Source organism: Halichoerus grypus, chromosome 2 (assembly GCF_964656455.1).
Source record: "Halichoerus grypus chromosome 2, mHalGry1.hap1.1, whole genome shotgun sequence".
NCBI classification, from domain to species: Eukaryota; Metazoa; Chordata; class Mammalia; order Carnivora; family Phocidae; genus Halichoerus; species Halichoerus grypus.
Genome location: NC_135713.1, coordinates 61,864,765 through 61,880,315, shown reverse-complemented (window position 1 = coordinate 61,880,315; position 15,551 = coordinate 61,864,765). Strand labels below are relative to the sequence as shown.

Below are 15,551 nucleotides of genomic sequence, written 5' to 3'. Positions count from 1 at the left end.
GGTCCCTATTCTCAGAGCATCGGCAGAGGTGCAGGGGGACATTTGCAAGGGAAAATTTTCCAAGGAGGGAAATGATATAAATGATCAGAAAGATAGCATGTCATGAAGGCTTGTCTGAGGTAGCACCTGGGATGGCCCTCACGAGAAGGAAGGGCTGATCTGAGCCAGGGAGCGGCATAATCAAAATCGCTTTACAAGGTGACGGTTCATTTTGCAAAGCAATTTCTCTCTTTTGGAACTGGGAGTAGAGGGAGGGGAATTAAGGAGCTGAACTGGAAACGGTGCAGGGGTTAGAAGCAAGGCAACCACGTCAAAACCCCGTAAAGTTAAATGTGGACAAGGACAACAGCCCTGGGTATGACTAGGGAGGGACAGGACCAAGAGCCCTTGCAGAACAAAAAAAACAAAGTGAGATTCTTTGACTTCCTGAGACCAGTAAACATACCAACATGTACAGCAATGTATCACAAGTATGTCCCGTGGGGATCCCATGTTATCTGTAATCAGAGACTACAGGCAAAGTAATTTGGTGGTGGGGGGAGAGACACTTTAAACAAAGAAAGAGAGATTTCTTCACTGTACAACTTCTCAAAGCCTTAACAAGCTAGCTGCATATTTTGATTTTCTACGAAACAGGGTACCTTATTTTCTAGGCTTATTTAATGACAGAACTTTAAATTTTTTTGTCTGTTTCTTGTAGAGAGGATTACCTTAGTGATCTGAAGATCACAATTTGTCAAATACATATTAAGAGTTTCTTGTTTATCATTCCGTCATTACATACTTCAGAAAAAGAATTACGCTTTGAATGTTTTTATTTCATTGACATCTTCACAATTCTTTAATTTTTAAAATCAGGAATTTACTTTCCCCATGACTTCTAACCAGACATTAGGGAGTATTTATCAAACTTAAAAAAAAAAAAATTCCTAAAAAGATTATTTTCCTTTTGAACTGGGTATGGATACAAAACCATTACCAAAAGAGGTTAGGAAATAACTTAATTGTTAATAGTGGTTAAGAATGGGGTAGAGAACTTTCCTTTTTGGGTGAGTTTGGGTGAACTACCAGTGAATAAGGAAACACAGCCTAGATGGCCTCTCACACCCTTTTCAGATTCACTGTTCTGTGATTTAAAACACCGAAGTACTGCACCTACATATTATTTCAAGATTCAGTTGTTACATCAAGATTATTTCAAGATTTAGTTGTTACATCACTTGTAGTTGATATGCCTAAAATAAAGAGTCCTAAAATAAAGAAACACAATCTACTCATGTTTGTTTTTTTTCTCTTCAAGTGCCTAAACCAACCCAGAATGCCAAGGGATGTTGTAGAAGGTGGCAATCAAACGCCACGCACATCTCCAATGTCCCCGGGGCTTACTTAGGGACCCTTCACTGAACTCTGAACAGGAGTTTTAGCTACTGTCAGCCAAAGCTTCTGTGACCCGGTATTCCTGGGAGAGCCCATGTGCTGCTGGTTCAGCCCCTCAGGCGCCCCCTACAGTTCATAGAGCTGCATATTGGGGGGAAAAAAATTTAGAAGCAAAAGACCTCTATGGTCCGTTTGTCTCAGGACGAGAATTGCTTCTTCTAGTCTTAAGAGTACTGTACTCAAGGTGAGAAAGAACAGAAATCAAATTTGACAAAACAGAATATCCTCCGGGTCATACTTTATGTCATAATAAAGCGTTAAGTTAAAAGTTTGAAAATGCAGTTTAAAATGTAAATACTAATACATCACAGGACTCGGTAGTCCCCATGATTAATGGGCCAAATCAAAGACGGTACTTTGAATTCACATGCTATAGAGATTATTATCCCTGAGGCCATATCCTATGATGTTAGGATCTCGGGAGGAACTGGGGGTTGAAAGTTAAGACTTGTTGACCGTGATCCTCTTGCACGGCGGCCAAAAATCAAGGCTCTTCATTAGCAAAGACCACAAACTAAACTTCCCAGATAGTGACCTTCTCTATGAAGACACACGTTCCCTTACTTTTGTTGGACATTTGGCCTTAAGCAGGTGACCTGGCCTTAAGCTCGGATCCTGACTGAGGCCTCAACACACATACTGAATGCAAAAAGAAAAAGAAAAAAGGACTCTGCAGGACGGTATGTGAACAAATAGTGCAGATCAAAGACCACAAGCCACCGATACTCATAAACTTACATAAGCAATGCACACTTGCCACTAGTACTTATATGACTGGACATCTTTTCATATCAGTTTGTTCTGCGTTGGCCCAAGAGTACATACCTAGTATTTTTTTAATGATACATTCCTAATCATGGAAGCATAATCTATTTATGTTCACAATAAATAAGTATATTAAAAGAAAGCTGAGTTAAAAGTTTTATTCATTCAACATCTCACATTACAAATATTTAAAAATTATATGCATACTGGTATAAATAGTCATTTGCAAACTATTTAATAACATTAATTTTCCACTAGCACTTCAACAAATGAACTCTTTTAAAAAAGGAACTGTGTTATATAACTTAAGAGTAGAACATACAAAAATAGGAACTTAACGTGAAAATGACTTTAATAAAAAATGAATTACCCTTATTTAAAATGCTATAATAAATACTACAACCTCCCCATACACAGTAAAAACTATATGGAAATTCAGCCAAGTAGTACAATTAACTGACATACTTAAATAACTTTTCCTTCTGATAATATGAGCAATACACTGGAAAAAAAAAACATTAGGGATTAGTAAAAACTAGACACCCACTTGCTAAAAGTTTCACTTCCAAAAAATATAACAAAAATCTGATGAAAATTATAAAAACTAATTATACTTTAAATTTTAAAAATATAAAAAATAAAACAGTTGAATACAATATTGTCCCAATTCTTACAATGCTATCAATCACAGTAGCTTTAAAATAAGATAATAAAATAAAGCAAATGACCAAAACCTCTTTTATTCCATTTTTAAAAATAATCTCAAATTTACATTAGTAGAAAGATTGATTTCTGATTCTTTTCTTTAGAAACACCAGCAAGAAAGAGGATTACTCTTAACAGTAGAAAATGACATTTTTAAATGTCTGCAATTAAAAACAAAGAATTACACTGCAAAGATCTTTCAAAAGTTTGAAATAAGTATTGCACATAACTTGAAGTTAACTTGCCACAATTCATCACATTCAAGTTTTAAATCACCTTTTAACAGAAGATTCAACTCTTCAAAACAAAAGGGGTGAATTATCAAGTCTTTCCAACAGCACTCTCATAAAATGCTAAATTCATTCACTGCAAGTTTTATTTTGCATTCTGCAGAGGTCTGTGTATGGAGAAGTATATATATTATACCAAAGCGTGGGGACCAAAGGGGAAGGGAGAGGGTTCCTTTACATAGAAAATAATCAGAAACACTTTATTTTACATTGCAAAAATAACCATGTAATTACTCTGTAACTACATTGTAAGTACATGGCCGGTGCCATGCTAGTGCGCTAGAACTACATGCTTGGTAAATTGAAGTGATACCCTAAAATCTGTAAACTAATTACATGTTAATTATGTTTTGAGTTACACGGTAACTCCCAACTACAATCCCATGTAATCTGAAGGACATGTAATCAATAAAGTTCAGAGTAATAGATAGTAATTGTTTATGCCCTGTAAATTGAAGTGTAACCAAATAATCTGTAAACACGCTTGTCACACAATCACAAGTAAATATTAGTAGAATAACAATTTCTTACATTAGTCATGCATACTAACATTACACACCTGTCCCACGGCAGGCTATTTTTTTTTTCTTTATATATAATTAAAAGAGCAGACATCTCTGAATCAAACACTTAACATCAATTTATTAATATTAAAAATGGCTAAACATTCACCAAGAATGTCTGCGTTATGAATAATTTTAAAAACTTAGTAAGAAGCTGTAGACAATTCTGTTATTTTAAATTTCTACCCTATGCTTATGCATTTAATTTTTTTTTCTTTTTAGGAACTACAGTGTTATCTGTCATTCTCATGCGAATTGTTTTCCTTAATTTGTGACTTTACATAGACTATTTCTTAAATTATAGGTGCACCAATAGCTGGTGCTGGGGAAGGATGTTTAAGCAACATGCTTTCTCTTCTCTGCAGACTCGAAAATAGCATTGCCAGTGCACAACAGCCGTAATCTAAACTGTATGCAGAGCACTGAAATGTATAAAAAGCAGAATATAAGAAAATAAAATTTATTAAAATTATTTATATTAAAAAATGAAGTATATGAAGATCTCTCAGTAATAAAAGTACAAAAAGCTACTCTTTGCAATATGAAAAATTGAGGTATTGCATAAAGAGATATCCCGTCAGTGAAAAGTGTGCCTAAAAATGTTCACTGTTGGAAAAACAAGATATACAAAAGTAGTGCATAACAAATATACATTATGTGCATGACAAAATAAGTTAGCTACAAAAACACTGTACCGAAATTCAGCAGGTCATGTACAAAGGGAAAAATTATTATTCAAAGCTAGTTCTCAAACAGTGTTATTTCTCGGTAACTCATCACACCTGTTTACTGAGTAGGACCAGCACAATAGCACACCCCAAGCCACCTACAAGCATTTAAAAGAATAAAAAGAGGCAAATGAACATTTTGATTAGAATTATGTAGTTCAGGAGAAAAGAAAAAAAAGTCCCTGACCAGCTACACAAGAGCACCCTCCATTCGCATGACTGCTTTCAGTATTTGCAGGGAATTCTTTAAAAGCAGCTCCCTTTCTACGTTTGACCATTAGACAGCATATGCCTCCATTTTGACCTTTGGAACTTAACAGGTATATAGTTCATTAAAGCCTGTATTAAAAATAAAGGCCTGCTTTTCCTAGCGATAATCAGTAGGGGTCATCAGCCAGGTGGTTCCACCTTAGTGCCGGGGCAAGTCTTTGGTTTTGAAGGATCCCAGATGGTACTGTTAGGTAGCACAACTAGCAAGATTGCCGTTAGATTTTTTTTTTTTTTTTTTGATGTTTTGCACACTGGTAATCATCCTTTTAATGGTGGGTAGGGCATTTGATAAGAGAATGTCAATTAAAATAAAAGTTACTTCCATGACCAGGGCTTCAAGAGACTATTTTAAATTTACTCCTGAAGCATACCGTTCAACACATAATAACGCCTTTCAAAGCTAGAATTTTATTTATAATAAAGCATGCATTACTTGATGAAGTTGGCACTTCAAACACTGACTATGTCCCATGCTAAGTTCTGAAACGGTAATGTTATTTTATTTTATAGGAAGAGTAAGATAAACATACGTACCTTTGCACAGATTTACACAGTTACTTAGTTCAACAGTGCAAAACACTTTGCAACTACTTGACTTTTTTTTTTTTAACTTTTTTTTTTCATTTTCTATGTTACAACTAAATTACAGGATACCCAAAGTAACTTTAAATCTAAAAGTAAGCCAATCAACAGCCAATTTGTATATTGGTTTTGTTTTCCAGTTTGGGCTACAATTGTACTATAACACAAAATCAAAAACGACATCCTTGAGGTATCTCTAGGTCCGTTCTGTTCGGTCTTGTTTTTGAACGTCAAAATGGAGCAAAGGCTGACACCTGATGAGTGTTCGTAAATTAGGATAGAGAGTTTATACAGAACATCAAAAATAAAATTTATACATTTGTTCTTCAGGAGAGGAAATGCTAGTTTTCCCACCAGTTGTCATTAATTCTAGCTTTGGTAGGTTTCCTGGGGCTGTGACCGGATAAGGAAGTTTAAAAAGAAGTAAGTGCACTCCCCTCAGCAGTAAATTTACCCAATTTTTACACTCTAGTTTTAAAAATGGTTGAAAAGAAAATCAACCTAGCTCTGCCTACTTAACTATTTGTTGTCTGATGCAGTTACTGGTAACTCGGAGGCGTCATGAAATTCTATTCGGCCTCTACACCCTCACAACTTTTGTTTTAATGCTGCTTCAATCTTGCTCATGCATTTGTGTTTGCTTTAACATGCTCTTTCCTGTTAATAATTGTTAACTTCCTCCACTGCTGTTAAATGAATAAAAAAGGGGGGAGGGGGAAAAAAGAGAGGCAAAAAAGAAAGAGAGAAAGGAAAAGGCAAAAGCACTTCTCTGGGGGAAAAACTGTGTCAGGACAGACTGATAGTGTTATCGGTGCGTGGTTAATTTTAATAAAAGTATTCTTATATGTTATATTATTACCAATAATTTAATTAAAAACCCAAAATACTCTATTGTTTCATTTCTCTTTTAATATTTCTCTTTCTCCTCTAAGAAAATGTTACAGGAAGTTTGGATCCTCTTGGTCTCCAGCAAAACAAGAGAACAAAACTTCCATGCAACACGATGGCAATACGAAAAAGGAGTTCTTACATATTGTTTTCAGTGACACAAGAATCTACAAAACGCCTATATTATAGGTCATTCTTTTCATTAGACTATTGTTAAGTTACGGGCTGCTACAAAAGGACATGCCAGCGTGAAGAGGTTGAGGAAGGGGTCAGAATTAACAGAAGAGTGCACTTATTCTGAGGCCTGAAAACGAGCGCTGTAGTTACCCTTTAGTTCCAGCGGAATGAAATATGTCGCGGACGGTCACCGCCTTCCTTCACCAGGGGCTTGTGGAATTCCCTGCCAGCACGAGAATGAATAGCAGCCCAGCAATATTCACAGTAATACTGCAGACAGGTAACATTAGCACAGAAAAATGGAGCAAATTTTCCCCCACAACGGGCCCCCTGACATTCATCACACAGCTGATCATCCAAGACATATGGCTTAACTTCCACCTGCAATTAAAAATAAAAGAAATGAGTTTACGTTTTTTAATGAGTGGCCCAGGCAACTCTGACTATGGTGCGTACATTTCCATCCACTGTCTGAGTGACTCTATGCCAGGGTGCCCAAAAACAAGGGTCAATAGTTCTTTTATTGGAATTAAGATAATCCATCTTCTCAGAACCTGGTAAGGTTTTTATACCCATCGTCTTACATTTCTGTCTTATTAAAAAGCCACTTTTCAAAGGAAAATGGGATTCTACCAGAAATCAAAAAGGGAAGCCAACTGTTTAGAACATTATGAGATTAAACCCACAGGACAGTATTTATAGGCACAAACCATCACTTTAATTAGTGGATCTGGATTTTTGTCATATGTGGAATTATAATGTAAACAAACCACCTAAGAGCTTCCCAGTTCCACAAAACAGCACTTCAATATTCACATCAGAGGGAAGATGCGTGGCTTCTGCGTCATAAGCTTCTAAGTTGTAATAAAGCCTGGGTCAGGGTTTCTATTTACAGTGTACACATCTTGGGTTATAACCACAAACTCAGAACTCTGAGAAAACAAGATTCAGCCATAGTACTTACAACCTAAAACCTTGCTTTGTTCTTTGTCAGTAAGAATGGTTGACTTCAGTCTAAAACTCAGAGGTGAATTTATACAACTGGGTCTGTTCCAGTGTTCAATAGGCCAACCTGTCATTTGGGTCTCTCAAGCATTAAAAATAATCTGGCTATTAATTCACCAGTGAGAAAAGAGTAGGTTATTTTTACTCTTGGAGAGATTCATGGCTAACTTCCCTTATACCAGGCTATCACTACCACTGGTGCCATCTCGTTCCGACAAGGAATCCTGACAAAGGTTAGCTGTGAACAAGACGAGTGCATGAAGACAGGAAGAGCAGACAAAACTAGAGCATTAGCCTTCCGGCCCTGAGGCCATTCCATAACATCTACGGAGTGGCAAGAACCCTGGTCAAAGATCTGATCGCAGAGGAATACAAATGAAGTCTGCATTTCCAATGACTAACCTTACACCTCTGACACCTTTGTTGGGACGAAGCAGCAAGGCAGAAGACCCTGCTTACACGGATGTAGGAATGTTTTAGTGTGAATAAAAAAACAAGTGGGCTTGTTAATGTATACTGCAACTGGTCTTGCCGTCTTCCTCTGTGTTTATAATAGAATCTATACCTTTCTTTTTATAGATTCACAATATAGTATAATATCCACTATAATCTTATATTTTATACTGACACTGAAGTAGCATACACATGAAATGAAACATAAGCAGTAAGTGTAAACCACTATCGACTTGATAGTTTCTACATAATGAATTGAGAACAGCACAATACAATCAATCAATAAGGACTTTTTTGAGCACAATGCCTCAGAGTGTTGATATCTAAGTCAGTCCTAATGAAAGTGCCAGTCTCCCATGAAATAAGGAGCTGACACCAGAATATAAATCAACGCATTGCTTCTTTCATCAAGAGAGTCTTTCTACGGGGAGGAAAAAAAACAAGTCAGCTGAACTAAACATTTTACTGCTTACTAATGTAGCTGATTCACATTCTGGTGTAAATTCCTATCTCACCACAAGCTAGTACCATTGGCTGCCGGCCATCGATACCCAGGCCACACTTTGAGTAGTATCGGTATAAGATACACTTATATCTATCAGAACATAAACTCCTGAGGACAGGGACTTCTTGTCCTAGAGGCTAAAACATTTGTTGAATGCATGAAACACAAAGATAAGAAATAAATCTGTGAATGCAAAGAAATAAGATGGACAATGGAACACAGAGTTTCAAATACAGTACCTTAGAAAACAGAGGAGAACACTATCTCTGAGGTTTTCTCCAGCTTTTTAATTCAGAAGCTAAACCAACAAAGAGGAATTTAAAGTGCTGAAAATAATGCTAATTACTACCTAATTTCAGGTGGTAGAATACACTACAAATAAAAAGATTATGATTTCTTCTACTTAATTTCTTACAATGAAATATTGCTAAGATATGCAGTCCTACAAGTGAATTTATTCAGTCATTTGTTACATAGTACACTGGAAAAATAGGGCTTACTGAGGTATTCATGATCAAAAAAAAAAAGGTCAGGAGATCTCAAGGGCATTGATGTTTGTACTTGATATAATGATATTTACTGAATGACTGACTAACTGAATAAATGAATGAATGGAGGCGATAGCTTAGGAGATTAAATTGCCCCGAGTAAACTGATATAGCGTTCTGGTTAGGCTACTCAAAACACGAAGGGATAGAAAAAATTCGTAGGAATCCTTAGATGTATTACAAAGCATACACCTAATTGGTCCTAGAGGCATAACTGTCAGCTGCCAATTTTACTGTCATATAAAATCCCCCCATTCCAATCTTGGTAATGACACACTGAGAGGGCCATTTCTAGAACTTTCTGGAATATAATCTACGACTTACCCGTTTATCTATCTCTCCATGCTGCAGCTGAACAAAGCGGGCACTGATAGCAGCTATGTAACTCTGTTGATTAGAGAATGCAACTCGCCCAGCGCCTTTTGGGTATTTCAGCTCAGGGTCGGTATCAATCCCAGCATAGCACACACCTCCATACAGACGATCCATTATCATGGCAAGCTCCACTAAATGAGAAAGGAGCAAAGAGGGTATGTGAAATCAGGAAAATCAGGAAAATCCATCTAGTTCACCAAAGGTTTCATCTAAAGCAGTTCATCTGTATTCTGAGCTCATATCCTTATTATAATTACTAAATCAATCATTAATCTTTAATCTTTTAAGTAAGGGCAGGTGCTCTGCTGGGTGCTTCACATATGTTCTCTTTTCACAAACAACCCTAGGAAGTAGGTAGTAATTTCCTGGGGAAATCGAGGCACAGATGGTTAAGTGACAGTGCTGGGCTCAGCACCCTGGTCTGTCTGCTTCTATACCATGTTGGGACACCATACATTTACAGTTAATAACGTATTGCTTAGTATAAACAATCATGTGAACACTAGAAAATTGATTGGCAGACTTTGTGTGGAGGTCCTCCTAGATTATCATCATCAAATCCTTGTTACCTTTCCCTACAGTCTAGCTATTCACCAATTTTTTATATAAAAACCTGAAATAATGAATGTATCACGTTCTCCATGAAATGTTACAATTTTGAAACTGCATTCTTGTTCATTTTATGTTTTTTTTTTCTCACTTATACCAATAAACCTCATTTTACTTGAAGTTAGGGATGAAATTTCTCCTGTAAGTACTACTCTTAAAAATACGATGCACTGCTGAGAACCCTACTGTGTTTCGGAGCTCAGTAAATAGCTGGTAAGCAAATGTGGGCATGGGAAACAAACCCTGAAATTCTTGACATATAATCTACTCTCGAAGGGTTTTTCCAGATGATGATGAGAATGATGCTCAACACCACACACAGCACTTGGCACCACTTTTTCCCACTTAATCCTCAGAACAATTCTATATGAAGCAGATACACTTACTACTCCATTTGACTGATGAGGAAATTGAAAATTAGGGAAAATAATTTGTCCAACGTCATTCTACTATTAACTGGGAGCAGAGCACATGAATTCAAACCCAGATACTTTGACTCTAAAACTCTCGCTCTTGGACATTAACTCAAAATGCTCCTGGAGAATTTTCCTAAAAATCTTTATAAGGTATTTCTTATACTAAAGGGTAAAGGGGGTATTTCTGTTTGTTTCATCATACCAGCTCGTAATGGTCGAGGAACACCACCAACAAATATAGTTTTTCGTGGGTCAAGAGGCTGTGAACCATCCATCACAAAGTCACTGTCACTGAGATTCCAAGGCCGAATCTGTACCTAGGGAGCAGACAAACCGAAATGTCTCATTTTTAATGCAGACAATTTATGAGGAAATAAGTTTAAAATTATTGCAGAGTATTTTTAGAGCAACAATAATCCACATCATTATAAATCAATAAAGCTATAAAATTAGAAGACTTACATATAGCGTAGCCCAACCCTTCATTTCATTTTTAAGAGTAAACCAACTGATTTTTTAAGTGAACCATTTTTAAGTGAACCAAAGTGGAAAGTTCAATTTTTATTATCTATTATAAGCTAAATCACTAACATGTCCTTAATCACTAGTAAGTCAATCAGCTATTTCTCAAATTATTTGGGCTTCTATCTTCCCCAATCCCTCAATATCCACATAATGTAAGTTAGTACAGTATTTGATGTTGATCAGAATATAGTGCTAAGTAAACTAGGATTGTGTGTCCAATCCTACAAACACAAACTGCTCCTGATACTAACAAATCTGTTGCATTATTTCAAAAAGCATTTCAAAGTAAAAAGGTATATATTTGCAGTAAACTTATGATAAAACACTTCAATGTGTCCACTGCTTTAGTCAACTAAGAATCGTGCACCTTATTTTTATTGTTTGCATTTATTAATTGTTAGAAATGCCCACACCAAAGGCTATGAATGGATTCATAGTAGGATATTCCCAATATGCACATCAACAAAGTCCTAAGCCAGAGGTCCCAAATTCAAATACCTATGGGGACTGCAAGGGAACATAAACAAGTCAAGTATAGAGAATTTAGGCCATGGGAACTCTGGGAAAAGTGTTCCGGACTTAGGCAATCCCAAGACACCAAGAGGAGCTCCATTAACTATTACTTGAGCTGAACCCATAGGCACCTCCATTCTGAACTGTACCCCATTACTAGATCTGGCTGAGTGATAATAAATTGTTGATTTGCCAGATTCGTCCAAATAGGCCAGTTGCTACTATTCCTAAAGACTAAATTTTATGACAAAAACTTTTTCAAAAAGAAAAAACAGTATGCCATGTACCTCTCTGTATATACAAAATTCATTTTACTTTGGGAGAGTACCATGAGCAAAAAGTTAAGAATAGTATTGGGTAAAATCTTGAACAAAGAGAGGAAGGAGACAGACAAATATCTATTTGTGATTTTTGAGTTCTATTATTCAGAGGAAATTCAGCTACTTTATCTTTATCAAATGCATTATCAAGTTAAATCTTTTAATGGTAAAGACTTACCACTATTTTAATTAACCAAAAAATTCAATGTCAAAATAATGTGTGTAAATAATATAGAATGTCAACATTATGAGGTTGGCAACAACAGCATTTGTAAGTAGATTACAAACACATCAATTAACAGATACATCAAGATGTCTGTGGGTTTTCAAACAAAGCAGAGATGAAGGCAAAAATAAGAAGCTATTTTCATGTTAGACAGCACTCACTGGCTTATCTTTGATAGTGGGACTTGACACACACAGGTAGAGTTTTCCATCTTCTTCAATACATGCATCAATCAGAGCCTGAACAGAGCTTTCATCTTGAAAGAGCAGGAATGCATAGCCTGATAAAAAGAAAAAAAAAAAAAAAAAAAAGGCTTATTTGTTCTCTAATTTTTTTTTAATTCTTCAACAGAAAGGAAGTATAAGCTGAAACTAAGGAAGGGAAAAAGAGTAAAAAAAAAAATTAAGAAAACTTAAATCTTCCTAGGCAAAGTCTGATAGTATCAACATTAAGTTCAGTTTGTTATCTTGAAACATCTTTTAAAGTAAAATTAAATTTGAACTGAAAGTATGTATTAGGTATAAATTTAAAGATGCATTTGGGAAAATATAAGTTTAACAATGGAAAATCTTACAGCGGAGGTAAACATTTATGAAAAGGCTAAACATTAAACAATATAAGGATACACTGTACATGTATACTGAATCTTGAGAATTACCTTTAGGAGGAAAATAGGATTTGCTCTCTGCTTTATGAGGCCAATCCACAATCAAAGGGCCAAAGCGACGAAAACTAGCTGTGATCTCATCTAATGAACAACAAAGCAAAAAAAAGTAAATTTAAATATTTCTATAATCATTTTGGGGAAGTAGTTTAGAAAAAAACAGTTTCAAATCTATTATTTACAAGAACAATACAAAGAACTCCTGTATCCCCTTCACCTAGATTCCCCCAACTGTTACTATTTTACACATTTGCCTTCCCCTTCCTCCTTCTTTCTATCTCTATGTATGCATGAATCAACCTATCTACCTACCTACCTACCTATCATTTTTTTTTTCTAACGTGACACTCTATAACCAAGAAATAGAACCACTGGCACCTGCTCAAAGCAAGGTCATTTCCTCATATATTACCATGTAACCTTCCCAATCAGGAAATCAATATTCATACAGTATTACTCCCCAATTCACAGACTCCATCCAAATTTCAAACTATCCCAATAGTATCTCTTTTCCCCTTTCTGATCCAGAATCCTATCCAGAACACACAATACACTTAAGATGTTCTGTCCCTATAGGGTATCCGTACTCTTCACTTTTGGAACAGCTTCTCACTCTTTCCTATCTTTTACATATTTGACAGTCCTAAAAGTATAGAGGCCATTCATTCTGTAGGATGACTCCCAGCCTGTACCATTTCCTCATGACCAGACTCATGAGTAGACTATAGGAAAATAAATTTCCAAAGAACTTCTGGAAAGAGTAGGTAAGCATGTATAGATAAGACCTGGGAGGAGGGCAGGACAGAGGAAAAGAAGAGATGGGGGATGTGTTCAAATTCCAAGCTGGTAGAACTGTTTTCCTCTCCTCCAGATTGTGAAAACAGTACAGTCTGCTCTGCTCTGCTGCCTGTTTCTGCAGTACCATTTAGCTCATATAAGAGAGACTGGTGAATAGAGGAATGAAATCACTATAACCTGGAAGCTGTCCTGGTTCGCAAATGATTGTTCCTGGGCAAGGTGAGCTAGCATAGTGGGAGTAGAATTATAACCTTCATCAGGAAGAGAAAAAGCCCCTCACTTGTCTGATATGCAGGCAGGAGCCCTCCTACTCTCTTATAAGGAAATAAAAAATGAGCACAGCAACCAGGGCTCTCTTGCTAGAGAGGCACACTCCCAACCTTGCAGGGCTCTCATCTCCTGGGAGTGTGCACTTTCTCAGGTGCTCAGAGGTCTGGTTACATCTGCACTGCCTCCAAGCCTGCAAGCCAGCATTTCTGCTCTGTTGGTTTTGTGCATTTTCAGTATTGCTTGAGGCAGCTTCTAACCACACTGAGCTACTTGCCTGAATTGTCCAAGCTATTTTCAAGGTATTAATTCTCTTTTTGTTAGTGCTTCCGGTACAAAGGTCATTGGGTTCTAAATTATTTGCTTCCTACCCTATTTCCCCAGAAACCTTATACTCTTTAGTGTATAATTCTACAGAACACAATATTCTCAGGAATACATATTTTACATTATAGTAGAAAGGTCTGTCTACTTCAATTGCTACTGATTTATCAATATGCTTGATGATTATCATAATTCCCATTAATTTTGCTCAGTTTATACCATCTCCTTTGCCAGACTAGTCATATTTACCTGTGCTCCTAAGAATTTTAGAAATTGCACATTTAAGATTGCTCAGTAATTTTCCAAAAAGATATAGACTATCTGGGCCAGAGAAGGAGTTTATTCCAGGCAAGGTCAGATAAAATTCAGTCTTTGCTCTCGTTTTGTATGTAAGCATATAATTCATTCATTAAACACCATCTGGGCTAAAGACTTGACTTTCAAGGGTCAAAAAAACAAGAATCCACAGTACTAAGGAAAATGAGAATTCCAGGTAAAGAAAAGAGCAGGCCACACCCAGGAGCTTATTAGAGAGGCCAATACTGTGACCACACGGTCAGCCCAGGATGAACACTTTGGAAAGCCAGGTCCTCTGAGAGCAGGATGAAGACTGATTCAGTCTAGCCTGAAATCCCAACACAGCTTCCACCCAAGACAACTGTTCATAGATTAAACAAAACAAAACAAAAGAGAACTGTGTTTATTTCAATCTTTGGCTTTTTGAAAACTTTGTCTCAACCTTCCAAAAGATTGACCATCTTAAGGAAAATGAAGTGACTCAATACATTTAATCTCAGTCTAAACTGGAAGTTATTAAAACCTTATTATTAGACCTTACAGGGTTTTAGAGAAAACGATTCTATTCTCCATAACATTAATTGGTTTATTGCCATTTCCATTTAGGAAACCAAGACAAAAGAGATTAGGAAAACAACCACCACCACCACCACCACCACCACTAAGGATATATGGTTGCTATACGGTCTGCTACTTGCGTTTTAGTCTGAACTTGAACTAGGGTCACTTAGGCCCACAGATGCAGAAAATATTGCTGAACAACTAATCCTCTAAACCTCTGGCTGGCTCCTAATGCAGATCTCAGCTCAAATATCACTTCCTTAAAGAGTATTTCCTTGGGACACCTGGGTGGCTCAGTCAGTTAGGCGTCCAACTCTTGATATCAGCTCAGGTCTTGATCTCAGGGTTATGAGTTCAAGCCCCGCATCGGGCTCCACACTTGGCATGGAGCCTACTTAAAAATAAATAAATAAATAAATAAATAAATAAATAAATAAATAAATAAATAAAAAGAAAGAAAGAAAGAAAGAAAAAAGAGGCTTTCCTTAACCACCTAATCTGATACCCTGAATCATATCATAAAATAGTGCAATATCACGCTATTTTCTTTTCAATACTTACTCTCTGATATTTTCTTGCATGATTACACACTTTTTATCTGCCTTCCCCTGCTAGAATTGAAACTCTATGCACACAAAGACTTTCTATCTTGGTTATACCGTAAACAAGCCTAAGAACAGTGTGTGACTTTTAAAAAGCCTGTAAGTATCTGGCAAGTGAAAAAATACTCAGAAAATGAT

The 15,551-nt window shown here is 36.4% G+C and overlaps 1 protein-coding gene across 4 annotated transcripts in view; it reads right to left on the bottom strand.

Moving 5' to 3' along the window:
- Positions 1 to 2,345: 2,345 nt before the first annotated feature.
- The window catches only part of CPEB4 (cytoplasmic polyadenylation element binding protein 4), a 61,391-nt gene continuing 48,185 nt past the window's right edge, over positions 2,346 to 15,551 (bottom strand). For all 4 annotated transcript variants that reach the window (XM_078066885.1, XM_078066886.1, XM_078066887.1 and 1 more), the window contains 5 exons: positions 12,559 to 12,648; positions 12,062 to 12,180; positions 10,519 to 10,633; positions 9,241 to 9,422; positions 2,346 to 6,786 (listed from right to left, as the gene is read on the bottom strand). In XM_078066885.1, coding sequence (XP_077923011.1) covers positions 6,559 to 6,786; positions 9,241 to 9,422; positions 10,519 to 10,633; positions 12,062 to 12,180; positions 12,559 to 12,648 — 734 coding nt within the window. In that variant the 3' untranslated portion in view covers positions 2,346 to 6,558. The remainder of the gene's footprint in view (positions 6,787 to 9,240; positions 9,423 to 10,518; positions 10,634 to 12,061; positions 12,181 to 12,558; positions 12,649 to 15,551) is intronic.